Genomic DNA, 16469 nt, shown 5'->3' with positions numbered 1-16469 from the left:
GCCGCCGCCCCGGCCAAGCCCGCCTCCACGGTCAAGAAGATCGTCGGCCCCAAGCCCGACGGCAAGTGGCACCACGCGCCCGTCCTCTTCTGGCACGTCAAGAGCGTCATCTTCCGCGGCGTCGACCAGGACGTCGTCTCGATGCAGGGCCAGCGCGGCATGCTCTCGGGCGACCTCGAGGAGATGCACGCTCGCGCGCAGCACTTTGACAACCGCGCCGAGTACATGTACAGCTTCCTGCAGGTCATGACGGCCAGCGTCGCGTCCTTCACCCACGGCGCCAACGACATCTCCAACGCCATCGGGCCCTACGCGACCATCTTCCAGATCTGGCACGACATGGCGCTGCCCAAGAAGGACAAGGCCGACGTCCCGCTCTGGATCCTCGGCGCCGGCGGTGCGTTCCTCGTCATCGGCCTGTGGACGTACGGGTACAACATCATGCGCAACCTGGGCAACAAGATCACGCTGCACTCGCCGTCTCGCGGCTTCTCGATGGAGCTTGGAAGTGCTATTACTGTCATGATTGCTACGCGTCTTAGTAAGTGCCGGTGTCGTGTTTGGAATGTTTCTACAGCAAGTGACTGACAGTTTCACAGAGCTTCCGGTCTCCACAACTCAGTGCATCACCGGCGGTGTCGTCGGTGTCGGTCTGTGCTCGGGCACCTGGCGCACCATTAACTGGCGTATGGTCGCCTGGATCTACATGGGCTGGATCTTCACCCTGCCTGTCACCGGTATCATCTCCGGTTGCCTCATGGGCTTTGTCATCAACGCTCCTCGCTGGGGCATGAACGTCTAAACTCAAACCCGGGCTCGTCCAAGTTCAGGGATCGGGAAGAGAGAAAGAACCATTATCCATCTCTTTCATGGTGTTGGGATTGGTCAAACGCGCACAAGTTTAAGGTTCCCGTGCGAATTAGGAAAGTTACAGGTTGATACCACTATAGACTGCAAATTGAGTATCTGTCATACATATATCACATATCACTTCAATGGAGTAATGCTTTGGATTTGGTCCTGCTCGAACCTAGCACAGACAGGCCGGGTCACTTACAAAGATCACCAATCTGCGTATGAATATGTTGTCCGGAGACCGAGGTGCGAAATGCGACGAGAGGCGGCATTACTTAATATTCAGAACTTCTCTCATGCCCTGATTTGTCGTGATCCGCCTAAATGGAGGGTTGCACGTCGATGTCAGACCTGCCAAAAAGAGCATGATCGGCTGCGAACATGGACCGTCGACTAAGGCTCAGTTAGACTGTTAGCGAATATCAATCGCCAGGCACACGAGGTGATGGGCTCTGGCTTATGGGATCGTCAAGATCCCCACGTCTTACCTCATCCGCTTCCCTGATTGGCGCTCGATGACACCGTTTATGGTATCTACACGGATTCATCATGGCAGTGCCTACCAGATGACTGTCGCCTCTCGCTGTTCGGCGGTATGCCGTGGGATTGAACAGAACGGAGAGCACCACGTTTCCTCACATAAAGAGGCGCGATGGAGTTCACCCCTCGTTGACATCTGCTGTATTACCTAGGCGCTCCGACTCTGGAGCGTAAGAATGGGTACCATGCACTCGTTCGCTGCTCTGACCTTACTTCTCGCCTTGGCAACGTCGGCCAACGGCCTCTCCCTCACGATCCCGTCGACTGTCCCAAAGGATGCTTCTAAGCCCGTCGATCCAGATTTTGCCGGCTTTGCCTTCGAGGAGGCATCTTTGAATGAGTATGCGTTGGATGAGTCCGGCAAACCCAACCAGTTCTCTCAAGACTTGATACATGAGATCACCAAGCGGACCGGAGGCAAAGCACTCATCAGGCTGGGCGGCACGAGTGCAGATTATGCACACTACATCCCGACTCAAAAGACACCCGTCTTGCCAAAGGCCGAGGTGTACAACTATCAGGACGTTGGCAACACCACAATTGGTTCTTCGTATTGGAAACTGACCGAGAGCTTCCCCGAGGCCAAGTGGATAATACAACTGCCGTTGGCGAACCCCAACCTCACTGAGTCTATCGAATGGGCACGGACGGCGATAAACACCATCGGGGAGGACAAAATCTACGCCATTGAGCCCGGTAACGAGCCCGATCTTTATGGCCGTGTGTCAAAGCCAGAACTCAAGCCACCGCACTTCCTGGGCATACTAGACAACGAGACCTACGTCGGCAACTTCACCAGGAACGCCAACGCCGTCGCTGAGGCTGCGGACCTGCCCCCCGGACGCATTCTCCAGGCCTTCGACACCTCCGTTCACCTCGGACGCGACGTAGGCGCCGAAGCGTGGGTCCTCGACGTGGAGAAGTGCTTCGGCCTCGGCATCGACGCGGCCAACAACATCCAGTCCGTGGCACATCACTACTACCAGACCAACGGCGGCAGCGCCACAACCCTCGAGGAGGGACTCATGGACCACGCCAAGATCGCCAGCCACCTCGACCTCTTCCGGCCGGCGATCAACTGGCTCGCCGAGAACAAGCCGCAGATCGCCTACATCATGTCCGAGATCGGCAACAGCCTCAACCGGAAGCACGACTACGACTACCAGGCGTCGCTCGGCTCGGCGCTGTGGCAGGTCGACTTCCAGCTGTACTCGCTCTCCATCGGTGTGGCCAGGTTCAACTTCCAGCAGATCATGCACTCTGGGTTCGACCTCTGGCTTCCGGTTGCGAGTGGCGGGATGCCTCCGCAGGTGTTCAGCAACTTTTACGCGCAGCCTCTCGTGACCGACTTTGTGGGCACGGGTGGGAAGACGCGCGTGGCGAAGCTCGCTGATCTTGCTCCCAACGTCATCGCTTATGGTGCCTTTGTAGGCGACCGAGCCGAGAGGGTGACGATTGTGAACATGAACTATTGGAACCGTACTTCGTCGGGTCGAGAGCGGGGAGGAAGGGACATTGATCTCCAGGTTCCAAGCGATGTCAAGTCGGTGACCCTCACACGACTTACCAGTCCCGAGGGTGCGGGAGGCAAGGCGGATTCGATGACTTATGCGGGCAGCCAGTGGACGTTTGAAAGCCTGGGCAAGGAGGTCAAAGGAGTTAGGAATGATACAAAACAGTTGGCTCCGAAGGATAACAAGGTCACGTTCAAGGCTATGCAGAGCGAGGTTGTGCTACTGCATTTGAGACGCTGATTTCGTATTGAACTGTTGCAGGAGCTGCTGGCCTTTTCTTGATTCAATTTCTCAACCTGCCGCAACCTGGAGCATAACGTAGGCCTTGCAATCACACATTCGGTCCGGGCTTAGTTTAGGCCAAAACAATATCGACTCATTTTTATACACGATGAAGATCATTGCTTAAGGGAAGTTTTAGATGCGGCAATTCTCTATTGTAGGAAAGGACTGTGCTCTTCAATGTTGCTCTCCGCTAGTTTTCTTCCAGCAGAGCATGTCCCTTTTTCAAGGCAAGCTCAGAAATAGCTTGACAAGTTTGTCGTACTGGGGTGAACTATAATGAAGGTCAGTATGGTGATCAGGATAAAGTTCCGGAATACATACCCAAGTCCTGTGACTGGATCCCAGCCCTCCTTGACCTTGAAACCTCCGCTGCCACATCCTGGGTTCGCACCTTCTTTGATATCGGTAAAGACCTCGGGGTGTTCGTACTAAGAGATGACATAATTAGTACCATGGCTCGCTATGGTTAATTCCGCTCCCATGGAACTTGTTGCCTACCAGAACCTTGTGGACAAAGCCAACGGGTGTCTTATTCGCCGCCAGCCTCTCCTCGTTGACCATGGTCAGCACCGACCCCCAGATGGGCACGGCCACAGACGTTCCCTTGACCGAGGCACCACCGAGCTGATACACGACCAGCATGTTGTCGCCGACGGCCGAGACGTCGGGGTAGCCGCGGCCCGCCCTGTTGAAGAGCTCGTTGGGCGCCGGGAAGATGGAGTCGTCGCCCGTGCTCAGGTTGTAACCGGTGAAGCTGAGGTTCGCCGTGCTCAGGTAGCTGGTGATGTGCTTGGTCTGCCACTCGGGCGCGTCAAACACGTTGGAGAAGCCGCCGCCGGAGGCGAACGACGTCGTCCCAGTCTCGCGGTACTTGCCGGGCCTCGCCGTGTCGTTGACGAGCATGGTGGCGCCGACCGACAGCACGTACGGGCAGTTGGACATGGTGCGGGGCGCGAAGATGCGCGCGTCCTCGCCCAGGCAGCCGGCCTGGGGGTCGAGCCGGGAGCCGCCGACGCCGTGGTCGCCCGACGACTCGATAATGGTCGTGCCCTGCAGGCCGAGCTTCATGACCTCCATGCACTGCCGCTTGAGGTACGGCTGCGGGTAGAAGTTCTCGACGCCGCTGTACGAGATGGCGATGACGTTGGTCGGCTTGTAGACGCCGCACATGAGCTCGCCCTTGTAGCCGCCGTCGTTCTTGTTGGGGTACTCTGGGTCGCGGCAGTCCCAGGTCTTGCAGTTGCCGGTCTGGTTGAAGGCCTCGAAGGTGCAATAGCTGCCGTCGATGGCGTCGAAGAGGGCTTTCGTATGGAGCGTTAGTATGGACGGTTGTGAAATATTGCATATCATGTCCACGGGAGTCTGGGAGGGAGCTTACTGTTGAAAAAGCCGGGGTAGTCAGTGTCTCCACGCTGCTGGTTGACACCATACCAGTCGTCGTCGGTCTGGAAGAGGACTGCCTTCTGAGGGTGGATCAGGGGAATGATGACCTGCAGATCTAGGTCTGCCTCAACACCGGCGTCATCCACCTTGTCAGTCGGGCCAGTACCGCCGTTGATGGCTCGGAGCTCAGGATGCGTCCCCTTGGGGATATGCCTGGACGACGTATTAGTATCACAAGCGCCAAGCATATCACACGCCATAAAATGGCTTTCCGACTCACGGTGCAACATTTCGGTAAAACATGTCCAGGTCAGGTTGGTGATAATGCTGGTTCAGTGCCTGGAAACAGCCGAGTTCGTTGCCAGGCTGAGGGTTAGTGATGTTGGGCAATCCGTATTGGTCTGTCCCAAGCGTCAGCAAGATCTATCCGCTCGTTGCTCTCCGAACAGTGAATCATTACCCTGGACACACTTCGGCCTGACCAACGCATCGCAATTCGTCGGCAGGGCAGTTTGCTTCTGCTGGACAAGCACGGCGTCATACTCTAGGCCAGGAGACGACTGCTTCTGCTGAAACCTGCGCTTCGCTTTCATCCCTTTCTTGTACTCCATGCTGCGCTTCTGCTTCATCGCTAGCTCGTGGAAACCGTACGATCCGAGCTTGATCCCAGGCGTGACGTAGTCGACGTGCTCGCTCACGTTTTTGGGCAGGTGATAGTCGGCACAGGCGACCGTCTTGAGCCCGGACTCGAGGTGCTCGTACAGGTGATAGTCGGCAAAAAGTAGGCGCTCCGCCTCCTCGACCGACGCGACGAACTGCAGCCATTGCTTGTTGGTCGACTGGGTGATGCGCCTGGCGTCGACGCCCGCAGAGGTCAGCCAGTGCCTGACGGCGTCGACGCTCTCGGCCGCGGGGGCGAACAGGTCCGTGACCTGGTCGACCGTCAGGTGTCTGCCGTAGTTGGGCGAGTCCGGGCTCGCAATGTCCATGAGCATGTCGTGGCCCCGGTCGAGGTTGGACTGCTTGAGGCCGATGCGCATGGGCAGCTTCTGGTCCGGCCTGGGGCGCTCCGCGCGCTTCCACCCGGTCAGGTGGTGGCGCTGGTGCTTCTCATGGCGGGTGTAGGAACGGGGGACGAGACGTGTCGACTGAGTTGGTGCGTCTGGGAGATCCCTCACTGCGTGATCCAGAAGCGGGCTGCTGACAGCAACACCAGCTAGGCCGAGACATACGAGAGAAAGACGCATCGTGAGGCTATACTGTAGTACCATGGAAAGAGGCCTCAAGAGACCTTTGGTTACGAGCACTACATATTGAGGGACCAAAGCTCTTATAAACTTCTACAAACAAACGTTTGGGACCCTGCTACCCCAGTCTGCCACAACGAGCACCAGTATGGGGCCAAGAATGCTGTCGATCCCGGGCTATATGCCGTGTTTCGAAGATCAGATTGTGGGGGATAAGTAAGCGCGGCAAATGAAGAGTAGGGTTGCCCAATGTGGTAACTAACAAGTCTACAGCGATTCATCCGTGCTGGGAGGGCGAGCCAATCTGAGTGAAAGTCATGAAACAAAGTACCAGTCGATAGGGTGCCTTCGGCGATCCGTACTGGAGTTCCGTGTTTAATATCAGATCTTACACACCTATGATAGGTCGTGAGAGGAGATCTAATCTTCAATGCCGGGATGCGGCTAAAGGAGCCCTCGGGAGCTGCACAGTCGCAATCAATGGCATATAGCCAGAGCCAATGAGGATCGAAGCACACATCCCCATACCACAATGCGGTTCAGTAGTCCGGTCATAAATCCATTCTCATGGGGCCGAAGGCTCCTGCAGAGCAAACAGTCATCTATTTGCAGTGGGCAGCCTGCATCGCCCAGCCGGGCCAAGGCCGGCCGTTGCTCACAAGACCTGACTTCGACATTGAGATGCGGCAGATCAGATCGGACTTTTGCAACCAGTCGGGGGATTTTGCCGGTTGGAAGGTGCCGGCACAGCGGCCAGTGAAGTCACAAGCGGGCGGTGTCAAGCTCATGAAAGCTCTTGTGGCATGCTTGCATTCCTCTATCAGCATACATGAGACCATGTTCCCTTGTCATTGAAGGTAATACTACATGTGTGAAACAGCCTCAGTCCCATCTTTTCAGTCATCTACCTCATTCATTCCAGGAAACGCCGCGCCATTTTTCTAAGCCCACTGTATGAAGCATTCCAGTTTTGGAGTGACAGGTTGCTGTAGGACATGGCGAATAAAAGACAAAGGGCCATGATTCAGCACGGCACCTCCTTATGCCATCAATTCACAACCTCCACGGATCACACCCACAAGGGCACCTGTCTGGACAGCTTCGCCTCCGCCGCCGGCCACCCTGTGTTCAATGTTTGCCAGTCCATCCAGCCATGAGATCATGACTTCAGGCTTGACCTCGAGTTTGATAATCTCCTCTGACAAAGCAGTGATGATGTCTGCAAGTGCCAGACCCTGTGACACCTTGAGGGTGTTGATTGTAGAGAGACACGTCGTCACGTCGGTAGTGGTGAGTAGAGTGTTGAGGATTTCTCGGATCGCATCAGGTGGGGGTGCCGCAATGCAGCTGTAGATGGTCTGGGTGGTAATCGTCTCGCGAACAATATCCTTCTCGGGTATCTTGGGCGCGTGTTTTGGTTGCAACGGCGTGCCTGATTCACAACATGTCAGTATTCACCCACCGCAAGAGCAGAAAACGGCCACAATAGAGAACATACTTGATGCATGGCAGGCTTGTAGGACGTTTAAAGCCCGTCGCATATCTCCCTTGCTGAGTGTGACCAACGCATCTGTCGCCTCGGGGAGGATTTTGATAGCCTCTTCGTCAATGACCTTGTCCACCAAGACACGGATATCCCTCTCCTTGAGGGGGCTGAACCGGAATCGCGTGCATCTTGACAGCAGCGCAGGAGAGAGTTTGTGAGAGTAGTTGGCAATGATACAGAACCGGGTATTGGCTGTGTACTTCTCCATGATTCGTCGCAACGCCATCTGTGCAGTGTTGGTCATAGCATCCGCCTCGTCGAGAATGATGAGCTTGTAGCCGGCCAGAGCACCAGCGCCATTTCTCGACGTCGCACCCATTGAGAAAATCTGTTTGGTGGAAGCAAATGTCTTGATCTGCTCTCGCACCACATCGATACCACGGTCATCAGAAGCGTTCAGCTCCAGAACCATCTGCCGCATGTTGTCCGCACCGTAGATGCGCCTGGCCAGGGCGAGGATAGTCGAGGTCTTGCCGGTACCGGGAGGGCCGTAGAGGAGGAGATGTGGGAGGCGGTTTGTGTCGACAAACTTGTTGATCGTCGCGAGGATATCTTGGTGGCCAGAGACGTCGGAGAGTGTAGTCGGTCTGTACTTCTCAACCCTGGAAGATCAATTAGCATGATCTGCCGCGACCCGACGGCGATGCGACTCACCAAGGGAGAGAGTCCTCTGCCTCTACAGGCAGATTGGCAGCACTTCGTTTTCCCTTTGCTGCATTGTCAGACGAGAAGGTGATGTCCTTGGAGGGAGCAGGGACATCGACGTCCATCTCATCCTCAAAGTCGGACATCTCGATCGCGGGAGCCTGGCGTGGCGTCTCTGTTCGGGCAAGTGTTGATTCGATGATCTCGGTGGTGGAGAGGGTGACCACTGATTCCAGTGTTCCGAGAGTACCAAATGATTCTGAATGCCGCAGTCTTGATCCAGAGATGCGGCCTGATTCGGGAGTGATTTCAAGGTCCATCGAAAGCGGCACTAGGAAAACGCGTCGTCGCGTCAGAGCTGCCCCGCGCGCAATTCAGAGTGCGCCAGGGAGTTTAATTGACTTTTAGCGGGCTACCATCTGGTGCCAGCTGGCAGCATCTGCTGGGCGGAAGTCGTCTCGGCCCGCCACGATTCAGGCAGGTAACATCACATTGATGCAGTTGAGCACGTTAATCATCGATGCCGTGCGTCCGCATCCGCTGCCTGGTTCTCCCAGAAGGCCGCCCCCAGATTAGTTCGGTTCGGTCTGACGGATGTACGCCTGAAAGGCTGGAGAAAAAGCACGAATGCCTCAGCTGACCGCGCCTCAGAAGACAGTCCCATTGGCGAGCGGTCCGGGGCCGCCCCCAATTCTAGCTGACGTTGGGGTCTGGCGCAGCGGTCTTGAGTTACCCAAACTGGAAAAATATGCCTTTTTAAAGAGGGATGGAGGCAGTGGGCCAAAAGATGATGTCGATCTCGCTTCTAATTATAATTCCTGTGCCTCGCTCCTTGAGGAGATCTCCGTTCTTCGGCCATTGGGCGATGCGCATTTAAAGACAATTCAAAAGAAAACTCTGTTTTACTCAAGTCATGATTGTCAAGCTTGAGAGTAGTATCCGGTCATAATCTGCAATGATCGCGACGAAACAAGGCTCTGTACTTGTAATAGAACGTTGATCTGCACGGCAAAGCAGCGAGATCCGATCCGATCATATCTCCACCACACAAGAACAATCCTTGTAAGGCAGGAACAACATCTTCTCTTGTGGTGGCAGAGGTATTAAAACTGGCCACATCCCACCCAAAACGGGATTTCGGGAAGGCTTGCGAGCAGTCAACAGCCATATTCACCTAAATCGAGTTCCCGGTCATGTGGTCTCCTCTCTTGTCTAGCCTCAGCGTCTTGCTGATCGCTGGTCATGCCTTGGGTGCACCATCATGCCCTCGAGGTGACAAGCCTTCAGCAGACGACCGAAAGTACTTGATATCATTGTATGAAATCACTCGAAAGGCATTATTGACAAAGACTCGTTCTGACCTGGTAACAGTGGTGACTCGTACTCCAGCAATGCCTTCAACATCTCTGCCGCAAAGCCATCAAGGGTGAATCCCATCGGCAACCCCGATTTGCCGGGAAAGACGACCTCTGGCTGGCTGAACTGGCTCGGGCTGCTGACGTTGGGCTATAACAAGACGCTGGTCCTGAACTACGACTTCGCAAAGGGAGGCGCTACTGTGAACAACTCGATCGTCAAATCAAACAACCGGCCCGACTTTGCCGACCAGGTGGCCGAGTTCAAGGGCAGCATTGGATCCAAACCGGACTATGCAAAATGGACAAGTGACAATGCCCTGTTTGCGGTCTGGTTCGGCATCAACGACATTGGTCTTTCTTACGCCCAAGATGGCGAGGATGCGAGGTTAGACAAGGTGCATAACAGTTACTTCAAGAACCTGGACGCCCTGTACAAAGCTGGCGCAAGGAATTTCGTGATCCTCACCGTTCCACGTAAGTCAGGGGCAAACTGTTCTTGCATATCAACCCACCAACTGACCGTTTTGCACAGCTACCGATCGGACACCGTTGATGAAAGGCCGATCCAACGTAGACAAATTGATCGGCGCCAAGAAGTATTGGAACGGTAACCTGCCAAAACGTTTTGATGATTTCAAGAGCAAGCATGCAGGCGTCAAGATCACGTTCATTGACACTCACCCGCCCTTTAACAAGGCACTCGACCACCCCAAGGATTACGGTGCCCCTGATGCGAATTGCGAAGATCAAGGCGGCTTTAAGTGTCTCTGGTATAACAACTACCATCCTGGAGTCGCGATCCACAATCTCACAGCCGGAGTGGTGGCTGGGAAGATTGACAGCTTCTTCACCGCGACAGCACACGCTATCAACATCCCCAAGGCCTGAGCCAAACAAGGGAGGGTAGCAATATCACTAGAAATGAATGACTACTTGAGCACTATTTCTTAGAAGGACAGTCTGATGTCTTTTTACTGCAAAATTACTCCACCAAGGGTCCTCGCTTGTATGACTGGGCCTGGCTGTGCTTTCAGCCGTCGGGATACGGAAAGCCTACGTGCTCGCCTTGCCAGAAGATACTTCATAACACAAGATGCATAAACAAGATGCATACACAAGATGCATACACAAGATGCATACACAAGATGCATACACAAGATGCATACACAAGATGCATACAATGCTCAACCTCAGGCTCGACGGAAAAGTGTTGAAAGAACCTGGCCAGCCTAGAACAATCGAATGCTTCTAGAATTGCCAGTCACTAAGACCATCTGACCCAGTGACTTCAGTACAGACATTGCCATCGCTGTGAATATTCGGCTGCAATAGTCTATCACCGTAGCCAACAGCAAAAACGTTCTGGCACGTGGGAGGGCATAGGCAGCCCGATGAGGTGCGGACATCTCGACACCAGAGGCCAAAGAGGTGGCGGTGCTCTCGAGCTACTATCAGCCCCTAGCCAGCCAGGATTGCGCGTTATTCACCCGTTGTTTTAAGCTTACTCCGCCCAGAGTGGACCACGTGTGTTCAGTAAAGGAGCGCTTCCTAAAAGCTCTCTTCTTTGGCCGCTCCAATGATGTGGTTGCGATTTCAAAAGTCGGAGTTGAGGGAGTGAAAGGAAACTGGAGACCCTAGAGCCAAGACGGAAGCGCGGACTGCGCTAGAACGAGAAGCATTGGAGTCTTACAGGGGTCTCGACAGGGGTAGCTTCAGCAATTGGCCCGCTGGAGGAACAAGCCTTTTCCAAGAAATTGTGGCGCCTTTGCCAATACCACCGCTCCAATTCCCCCACGTGCGCTCCAACGATCTCCAATTCCACCAGGACAAAGCTCGACTCGAGACAAACGAGACGGAGCTGAACAGCCCCTGCCGACCAACGAGCTGCCCTGCGTTACCAACTGCACATCCCACAGGCCCTCTGGAGGTTCTCTTTCTTTCTTTGACGGCAAGCACGGCGGTGCTATTCTCTCGCGCTATACTTACTTTGGTCGAGGGTGGCAGGAACTATTGGTTTTCTTCTCCCGGAAATCATCACCTTGAGCAATGCCAAGACCTCGTGTTCGACTTGATTGACGTGCCAACCGGGCAGTGAGAGGCGCTCGGCGTCCTAAGACTGTCAAGCTTTTGAGATTCGATATGTTCTGCTTGGCGATATGCCCAGACTCAACGGTGATGTGGCTCCCGAGCCAGAGCATAGATCAGCTTGGCAATGGAGTGATGGCACGCGAGCATGACAGCGCCCAGCTTCTGGTCGAATGCCAAACACTTGGCGAGATCTCTTGTTCGCCGAGCCAGAAATCGCCAAGATCCAGTGGAAGAGACGGGCAAGCATGGGACGACCCGCACTGAGACCTGCGATGCGACCCTTGGGCCCGGATCCCTCCCCTGTGTGCGCGCGCCGGTGGCCGACTATCTCTTCGATGCCCCGCACATGAAAGCGGATGGCCATGTTTAATGAGAAAAAGCTTACTCTTGATTCTCGGGCGATCCAATCAGACCCTCCTTTCCGTCACATGGCAGGCCGTGACCTCCCATCTCCACCCATCTTGACATGGGATAGCCTGTCGACCTGCTTGTCCTGGATGCGCAAGCACTCGGCTCTGCATATGCCGCTGTACGTGATGCAGCGACATCCACGCGACTGCCCGGGACCTTTAAATATGCAGCTGTCGATCCCATCCCTGGGCAGCGTCACTCTCCCGCTCTGCAGTCTCTCCAGCTCCAGGGTCCTCCAGCTATTATTGCCTTAGCTGCTTCTCCATTGACCAACCTTCCACGATGCGTGCCGAGCTCATCTCCGTCCTGGCTGCTGCCAGCACCGTCGCCGCCCAGGCCGAGACCTGGTACACTGCGACCGCTACCGACTCCGTCGCTGCCGCTCGTGCTACGGCCAAGACGTCGAGCCCTACTAGCCACGTTAAGGGCAAGGCCTTTGATCGTCTTGCCATCGTCTGGCTGGAGAACACTGACTATGAGCTGGCCATCGGAGACCGTGAGTGATTCGAGCCATACACATACACAGCTTGCCGTTCCCCCCTGCTAACTTGAATCTCAGCGAACCTCGCCTGGCTCGCCAGCAAGGGCATCACCCTGAACAACCACTTTGCCGTCACCCATCCTTCCGAGCCCAACTACGTTGCGGCCATCGGCGGTGACTACTTCGGCATGAACAACGACGCCATGAACTTCATCGACCGCAACGTCTCCACCGTCATCGACCTGCTCGAGGCCAAGGGCATCAGCTGGGGCGAGTACCAGGAGGACATGCCCTACTCGGGCTTCGAGGGCTTCGGCTACGTCAACCAGCAGAACGGCCGCAACGACTACGTCCGCAAGCACAACCCGGCCATCATCTACAACAGCGTCGCCTCGAGCGCCGACCGCATCTCCCAGATCAAGAACCTGACCATGTTCTACAAGGACCTCGAGAACAACAGCCTGCCCCAGTGGATGTTCATCACGCCCAACATGACCTCGGACGCCCACGACTCGGACATCACCACCGCCGGCACCTGGACCCGCAACTTCCTCCAGCCCCTGCTCAACGACTCGCGCTTCATGAGCAACACCCTCGTCCTCGTCACCTTTGACGAGAACTCCAACTACGCCCGCCAGAACCGCATCCTCGGCATCCTCCTCGGCGACGCCGTGCCCCAGGAGCTCGTCGGCACCACCGACAACAACTTCTACAACCACTACTCCGAGATCGCCTCGGTCGAGGCCAACTGGGGCCTGCACCACCTCGGCCGCTGGGACGTCGGCGCCAACGTCTGGAAGTTCGTCGCCGACAAGACGGGCGACGTCGTGCGCCAGTGGTCCTCGGCCGGCGCGCCGCTGTCGCAGTACTTCTGGAACCAGTCGTACGACGGCGTCTTCCACAACAAGCCCAAGAACCCGGTCTACCCCAAGCCCAACCTGTGCCTCAAGCACGGCGGCCGCTCCATCTCGCCCGTCGTCGGCAAGCAGTGGAAGGGCAGCAAGAACCCGCAGTACTACCAGGACGTCATTGAGCTTCCCGACGGGCTGCACCCGCCTACGGGCTATGCTTACTAGATTGGTGTGGTCTGCTCTCAGCAAACAGTTCCCAAGGAGGGAGTCGACGTTTTTTTTGAGCGTCGAAAATGTGTATAATGGTGCTGGGCAAGGGGACCCTTTCGGGCCATGAGAACGGGCTACGGGAAGGATAGCATCTAGATGGTTCTCATGATGTAAATAGAGCTTGTTTGGTTCGCTGCATACTATTATCTGCATTTCCTCTCGCGCGCGTGATTTGAGCTAGTAAATTTGGAGAGAGACTTGAAAAGGACGCCAATTCCCGCACTCGTGTTTCACTCCTCGGCCTTGTTGTCAATCTAGATAGAGGATAATGTGTAGCTCCGACGTATGGGAATTGAAAAGACACAGCAGACACAAGAACCATGCTTGCTTAGGAGTGCACCGCCGAGATCCTCCTGCCTTCGCACAGTGGCATTTATCGTTTACCGCACAGGAGTCAGATATACATTGAGCGCGGGCTTATTCCAAAGGAGGTAGGCCTTTTGGTCTAGCCAGTTGAAGTTTGGATCGGCCAGCCTCATGTCGAAGTTGTACAGGATCTTGGCCAGAATGAGCCGCATCTCAGCGTAGGCCAGACTAGGGAACAGGTTAGTAACTCGTTCCTCGATGGGTATTGAAAGGCAGGGGTGATGGCCCGAAACGTACTTGCGGCCGATGCAGTTCCTCGGACCCACGGAGAATGGCTGCAGCGTGTCGTGGCGGTCAGCCGGATTCTTGGACCCCTCCAGGAAGCGCTCGGGCTTGTACTCGAAGGGCTCGGTCCAGTTCGCGGTGGAGTGGTACTGCGCATATTGCCAGCACGCGACATAGGTCTAGAACGGGTTGTTAGTCTGGCTCGCGGCGAGAACAGGGGCCCAACAGTAAATAATTCCCAGAAACTGACCTTCTCTGGTACCTCGTGTCCGGCAATGGTGGTTCCGCCCCGGCCGACCACGCGCGGCAGGCCTATGGGCACGGGTGGGTAGCACCGCATGGCCTCGTTGAGGCACGCCAGCATGTAGGTCAGCTTGCCCACCGAAGTCAGCGTGATGTCCTCCTCCGCTGCGAACGCGGTCCGGACTTCCGCGGTGACCTTCTTCAGCGCTTCGGGGTGCGAGAGGAGGAGGTACGTGACGCCCGTTAGTAGAGTGGCCGTTGTCTCGGAGCCGGCTACGATGAGCGTGTTGGCGTTGGATTGGAGACGGTCGAGGCTGAGGTTCTAGTATTGGAGCAGCCGTCAGTACGGATATCTGGCACATGTAGCTGGTGCAGGTATTGCTCCCTTACCCATTCATCCTTCTTCTTGAGCAGACCCTCGATGAAGTCAGGCCTTTCGACATCCAAGGCCATGCGACGCTCGAGCTTTTCTTTCACCCTGTGGAGGTGTTCCCTGCGGGACCTTTGAACGAACCAAAGGAAAGGAGCGAGCACCGTTTCGAGGCCCAGGTACCTGAACCCGGCCAATACAACGAGTGTTCTCATGGTCTCGGTGATGAGCTCGACCCACGAGTCATAGCGAGCGTTCTCGAGCATCCCAAAGGGCTCGCCAAACGCAAGATCGCCAATGATATCAAACGTCGTGAAATTGTACCACTGTCGCAAGTCGATGGCCTTGGGTCGGCCTTGCTTCTCGGCATCTCCTGCCAGAGGCTCGTCGCTGTATGCGTCCGATTCGACACACCTCTCCCGCATTCGCTGGATCAGAAGATCGACATACCCGCCGATGATGGGTTCCTGCTCCCGCATACTGCGCTCGCTGAAGCCGTGCGACATGAGCCGCCGGAGCACAGTGTGATTTTCACGGTTCTCGGTGGTGATGGCCGGGGCCTGGCCCTTGGGGAGATAGAAGACCAGCGCTTTGGACAGCTCCTCGGTGCCCGCCTTGCTCCCGGTCCGGTGGCCGTAGATGTCGGACCAGCCCTGGGCATCGAGGAACGCGAGCTCGTCCGGAGCGACACGCACGACGGGCCCGTACTTGTTATGGAACTCCAGGACGTCGAAGGACATGGTGCCGCGCAGCAGGCGCCATACCCAGGCCAGGCGTGTTACTCGGTGGAGGAAAGGGCCCGGGTAGTTACGAAGCGGATGGAAGTAGAGGTTGTAGACGCAGCGAGATACCGCGTACAGGACGAGCTATGTGCCAAGACACTTGTTATCAGATTGGGGGAATGATGGAAGGCGGGATAAGCAATCCCAACGCTGTCGTTGGCTGGACTCACCAGGCCGGTAAGGATGCCGACAACCCCTGTCGGACTGCTGACATGCATATAAGCCGCCATGACTGCCGATGGATTTCAACGTAAGACTTTGTATAAGACGTCGCTGCGTGATAATCAAGCACACGACATAGGTGGGATGGGAATTTATTGATAGAACAGCAGACACTGGAGTAAGGCATACAACTAGGCTGGAGTCCTCCTCGACATTATATACGACTTTTCAGGGGTCATGGCGGTCGGGCATTGTCTCCTCCCGTATCACTGCACAAACACCATCGGTATTCTCAAACCACCGACTACCCCCCCTGCTGATCATAAACGTAGTGTCCTATGGGGCCTGGGATCACGAGCATTGGGGCTAGTGTGTGGCTTGAATGAGTGCTGATCAGCTCAGTTGGTACTTGTATACGTCGAAATAGACTCCCGATCAAGCCGTTGGCCTTAACTCAGGATGGATTGGTCTTGATACACTAGGAAATTTATTCCGCACCTCGGCCCGCGAGCTTTGCCTCGAAACGGAGACAGCATCTGTCAGTCCTCATATTTCAAGTCTTGGCACGCCAGAATGAGATCTCCAAGGAACTGTAAGTCTATTCAAAGCAATTGGAGAAGTGGTGAATGTCTGTCCAACAAGCCTCTACCTCTCTATCATATCTAGCATCAAATGCAGGCCGGCATTCGGCGCCCGTCCAACAGAAGCTCCGATAACTAGCCTGTCGATCTGGGCTGTGTTTCCATCACGCATGATCTGGAAATAACAGGCATTTGTTTGCACAAAGCGGCATCGTGCAGCGGAGATAACTGCGGCCGGCTAGGTATGCACAACATGTCCTCTCCAC

The 16469-nt window shown here is 55.5% G+C and overlaps 7 protein-coding genes across 7 annotated transcripts; 4 read left to right on the top strand and 3 right to left on the bottom strand.

Annotated features, from left to right (window-relative positions):
* E0L32_012308 (uncharacterized protein) lies at positions 1–802 on the top strand (the record flags this gene model as incomplete). Its single annotated transcript, XM_031135134.1, has 2 exons — positions 1–541; positions 600–802. Coding segments are annotated over 2 exons (744 nt in total), but the record flags the coding sequence as incomplete, so codon positions are not given.
* Positions 803–1580: 778 nt separating this feature from the next.
* On the top strand, positions 1581–3149 carry E0L32_012307 (uncharacterized protein; the record flags this gene model as incomplete). The annotated part of the gene is made up of 1 exon (XM_031135133.1): positions 1581–3149. The coding sequence occupies one exon, from the start codon at positions 1581–1583 to the stop codon at positions 3147–3149; it is 1569 nt and encodes a 522-aa protein (XP_030998761.1).
* Positions 3150–3416: 267 nt separating this feature from the next.
* On the bottom strand, positions 3417–5824 carry E0L32_012306 (uncharacterized protein; the record flags this gene model as incomplete). The annotated part of the gene is made up of 6 exons (XM_031135132.1): positions 3417–3465; positions 3516–3622; positions 3693–4495; positions 4573–4790; positions 4858–4978; positions 5047–5824. The coding sequence occupies 6 exons, from the start codon at positions 5822–5824 to the stop codon at positions 3417–3419; spliced, it is 2076 nt and encodes a 691-aa protein (XP_030998760.1).
* A 1040-nt stretch (positions 5825–6864) lies between these two features.
* On the bottom strand, positions 6865–8335 carry E0L32_012305 (uncharacterized protein; the record flags this gene model as incomplete). The annotated part of the gene is made up of 3 exons (XM_031135131.1): positions 6865–7256; positions 7323–7972; positions 8025–8335. 3 exons carry the CDS (start codon positions 8333–8335, stop codon positions 6865–6867), a joined length of 1353 nt encoding a protein of 450 aa, XP_030998759.1.
* An 873-nt stretch (positions 8336–9208) lies between these two features.
* E0L32_012304 (uncharacterized protein) lies at positions 9209–10261 on the top strand (the record flags this gene model as incomplete). The annotated part of the gene is made up of 3 exons (XM_031135130.1): positions 9209–9330; positions 9387–9847; positions 9906–10261. 3 exons carry the CDS (start codon positions 9209–9211, stop codon positions 10259–10261), a joined length of 939 nt encoding a protein of 312 aa, XP_030998758.1.
* A 1893-nt stretch (positions 10262–12154) lies between these two features.
* E0L32_012303 (uncharacterized protein) lies at positions 12155–13429 on the top strand (the record flags this gene model as incomplete). Its single annotated transcript, XM_031135129.1, has 2 exons — positions 12155–12368; positions 12432–13429. The coding sequence occupies 2 exons, from the start codon at positions 12155–12157 to the stop codon at positions 13427–13429; spliced, it is 1212 nt and encodes a 403-aa protein (XP_030998757.1).
* Positions 13430–13854: 425 nt separating this feature from the next.
* On the bottom strand, positions 13855–15690 carry E0L32_012302 (uncharacterized protein; the record flags this gene model as incomplete). The annotated part of the gene is made up of 4 exons (XM_031135128.1): positions 13855–14244; positions 14316–14630; positions 14699–15544; positions 15631–15690. 4 exons carry the CDS (start codon positions 15688–15690, stop codon positions 13855–13857), a joined length of 1611 nt encoding a protein of 536 aa, XP_030998756.1.
* Positions 15691–16469: the final 779 nt, after the last annotated feature.

Source organism: Thyridium curvatum (assembly GCF_004353045.1).
Source record: "Thyridium curvatum strain D216 chromosome Unknown NODE_152_length_29965_cov_78.774214, whole genome shotgun sequence".
Classification (NCBI taxonomy): Eukaryota; Fungi; Ascomycota; class Sordariomycetes; order Thyridiales; family Thyridiaceae; genus Thyridium; species Thyridium curvatum.
This window is presented reverse-complemented; position numbering and strand designations above follow the sequence as displayed.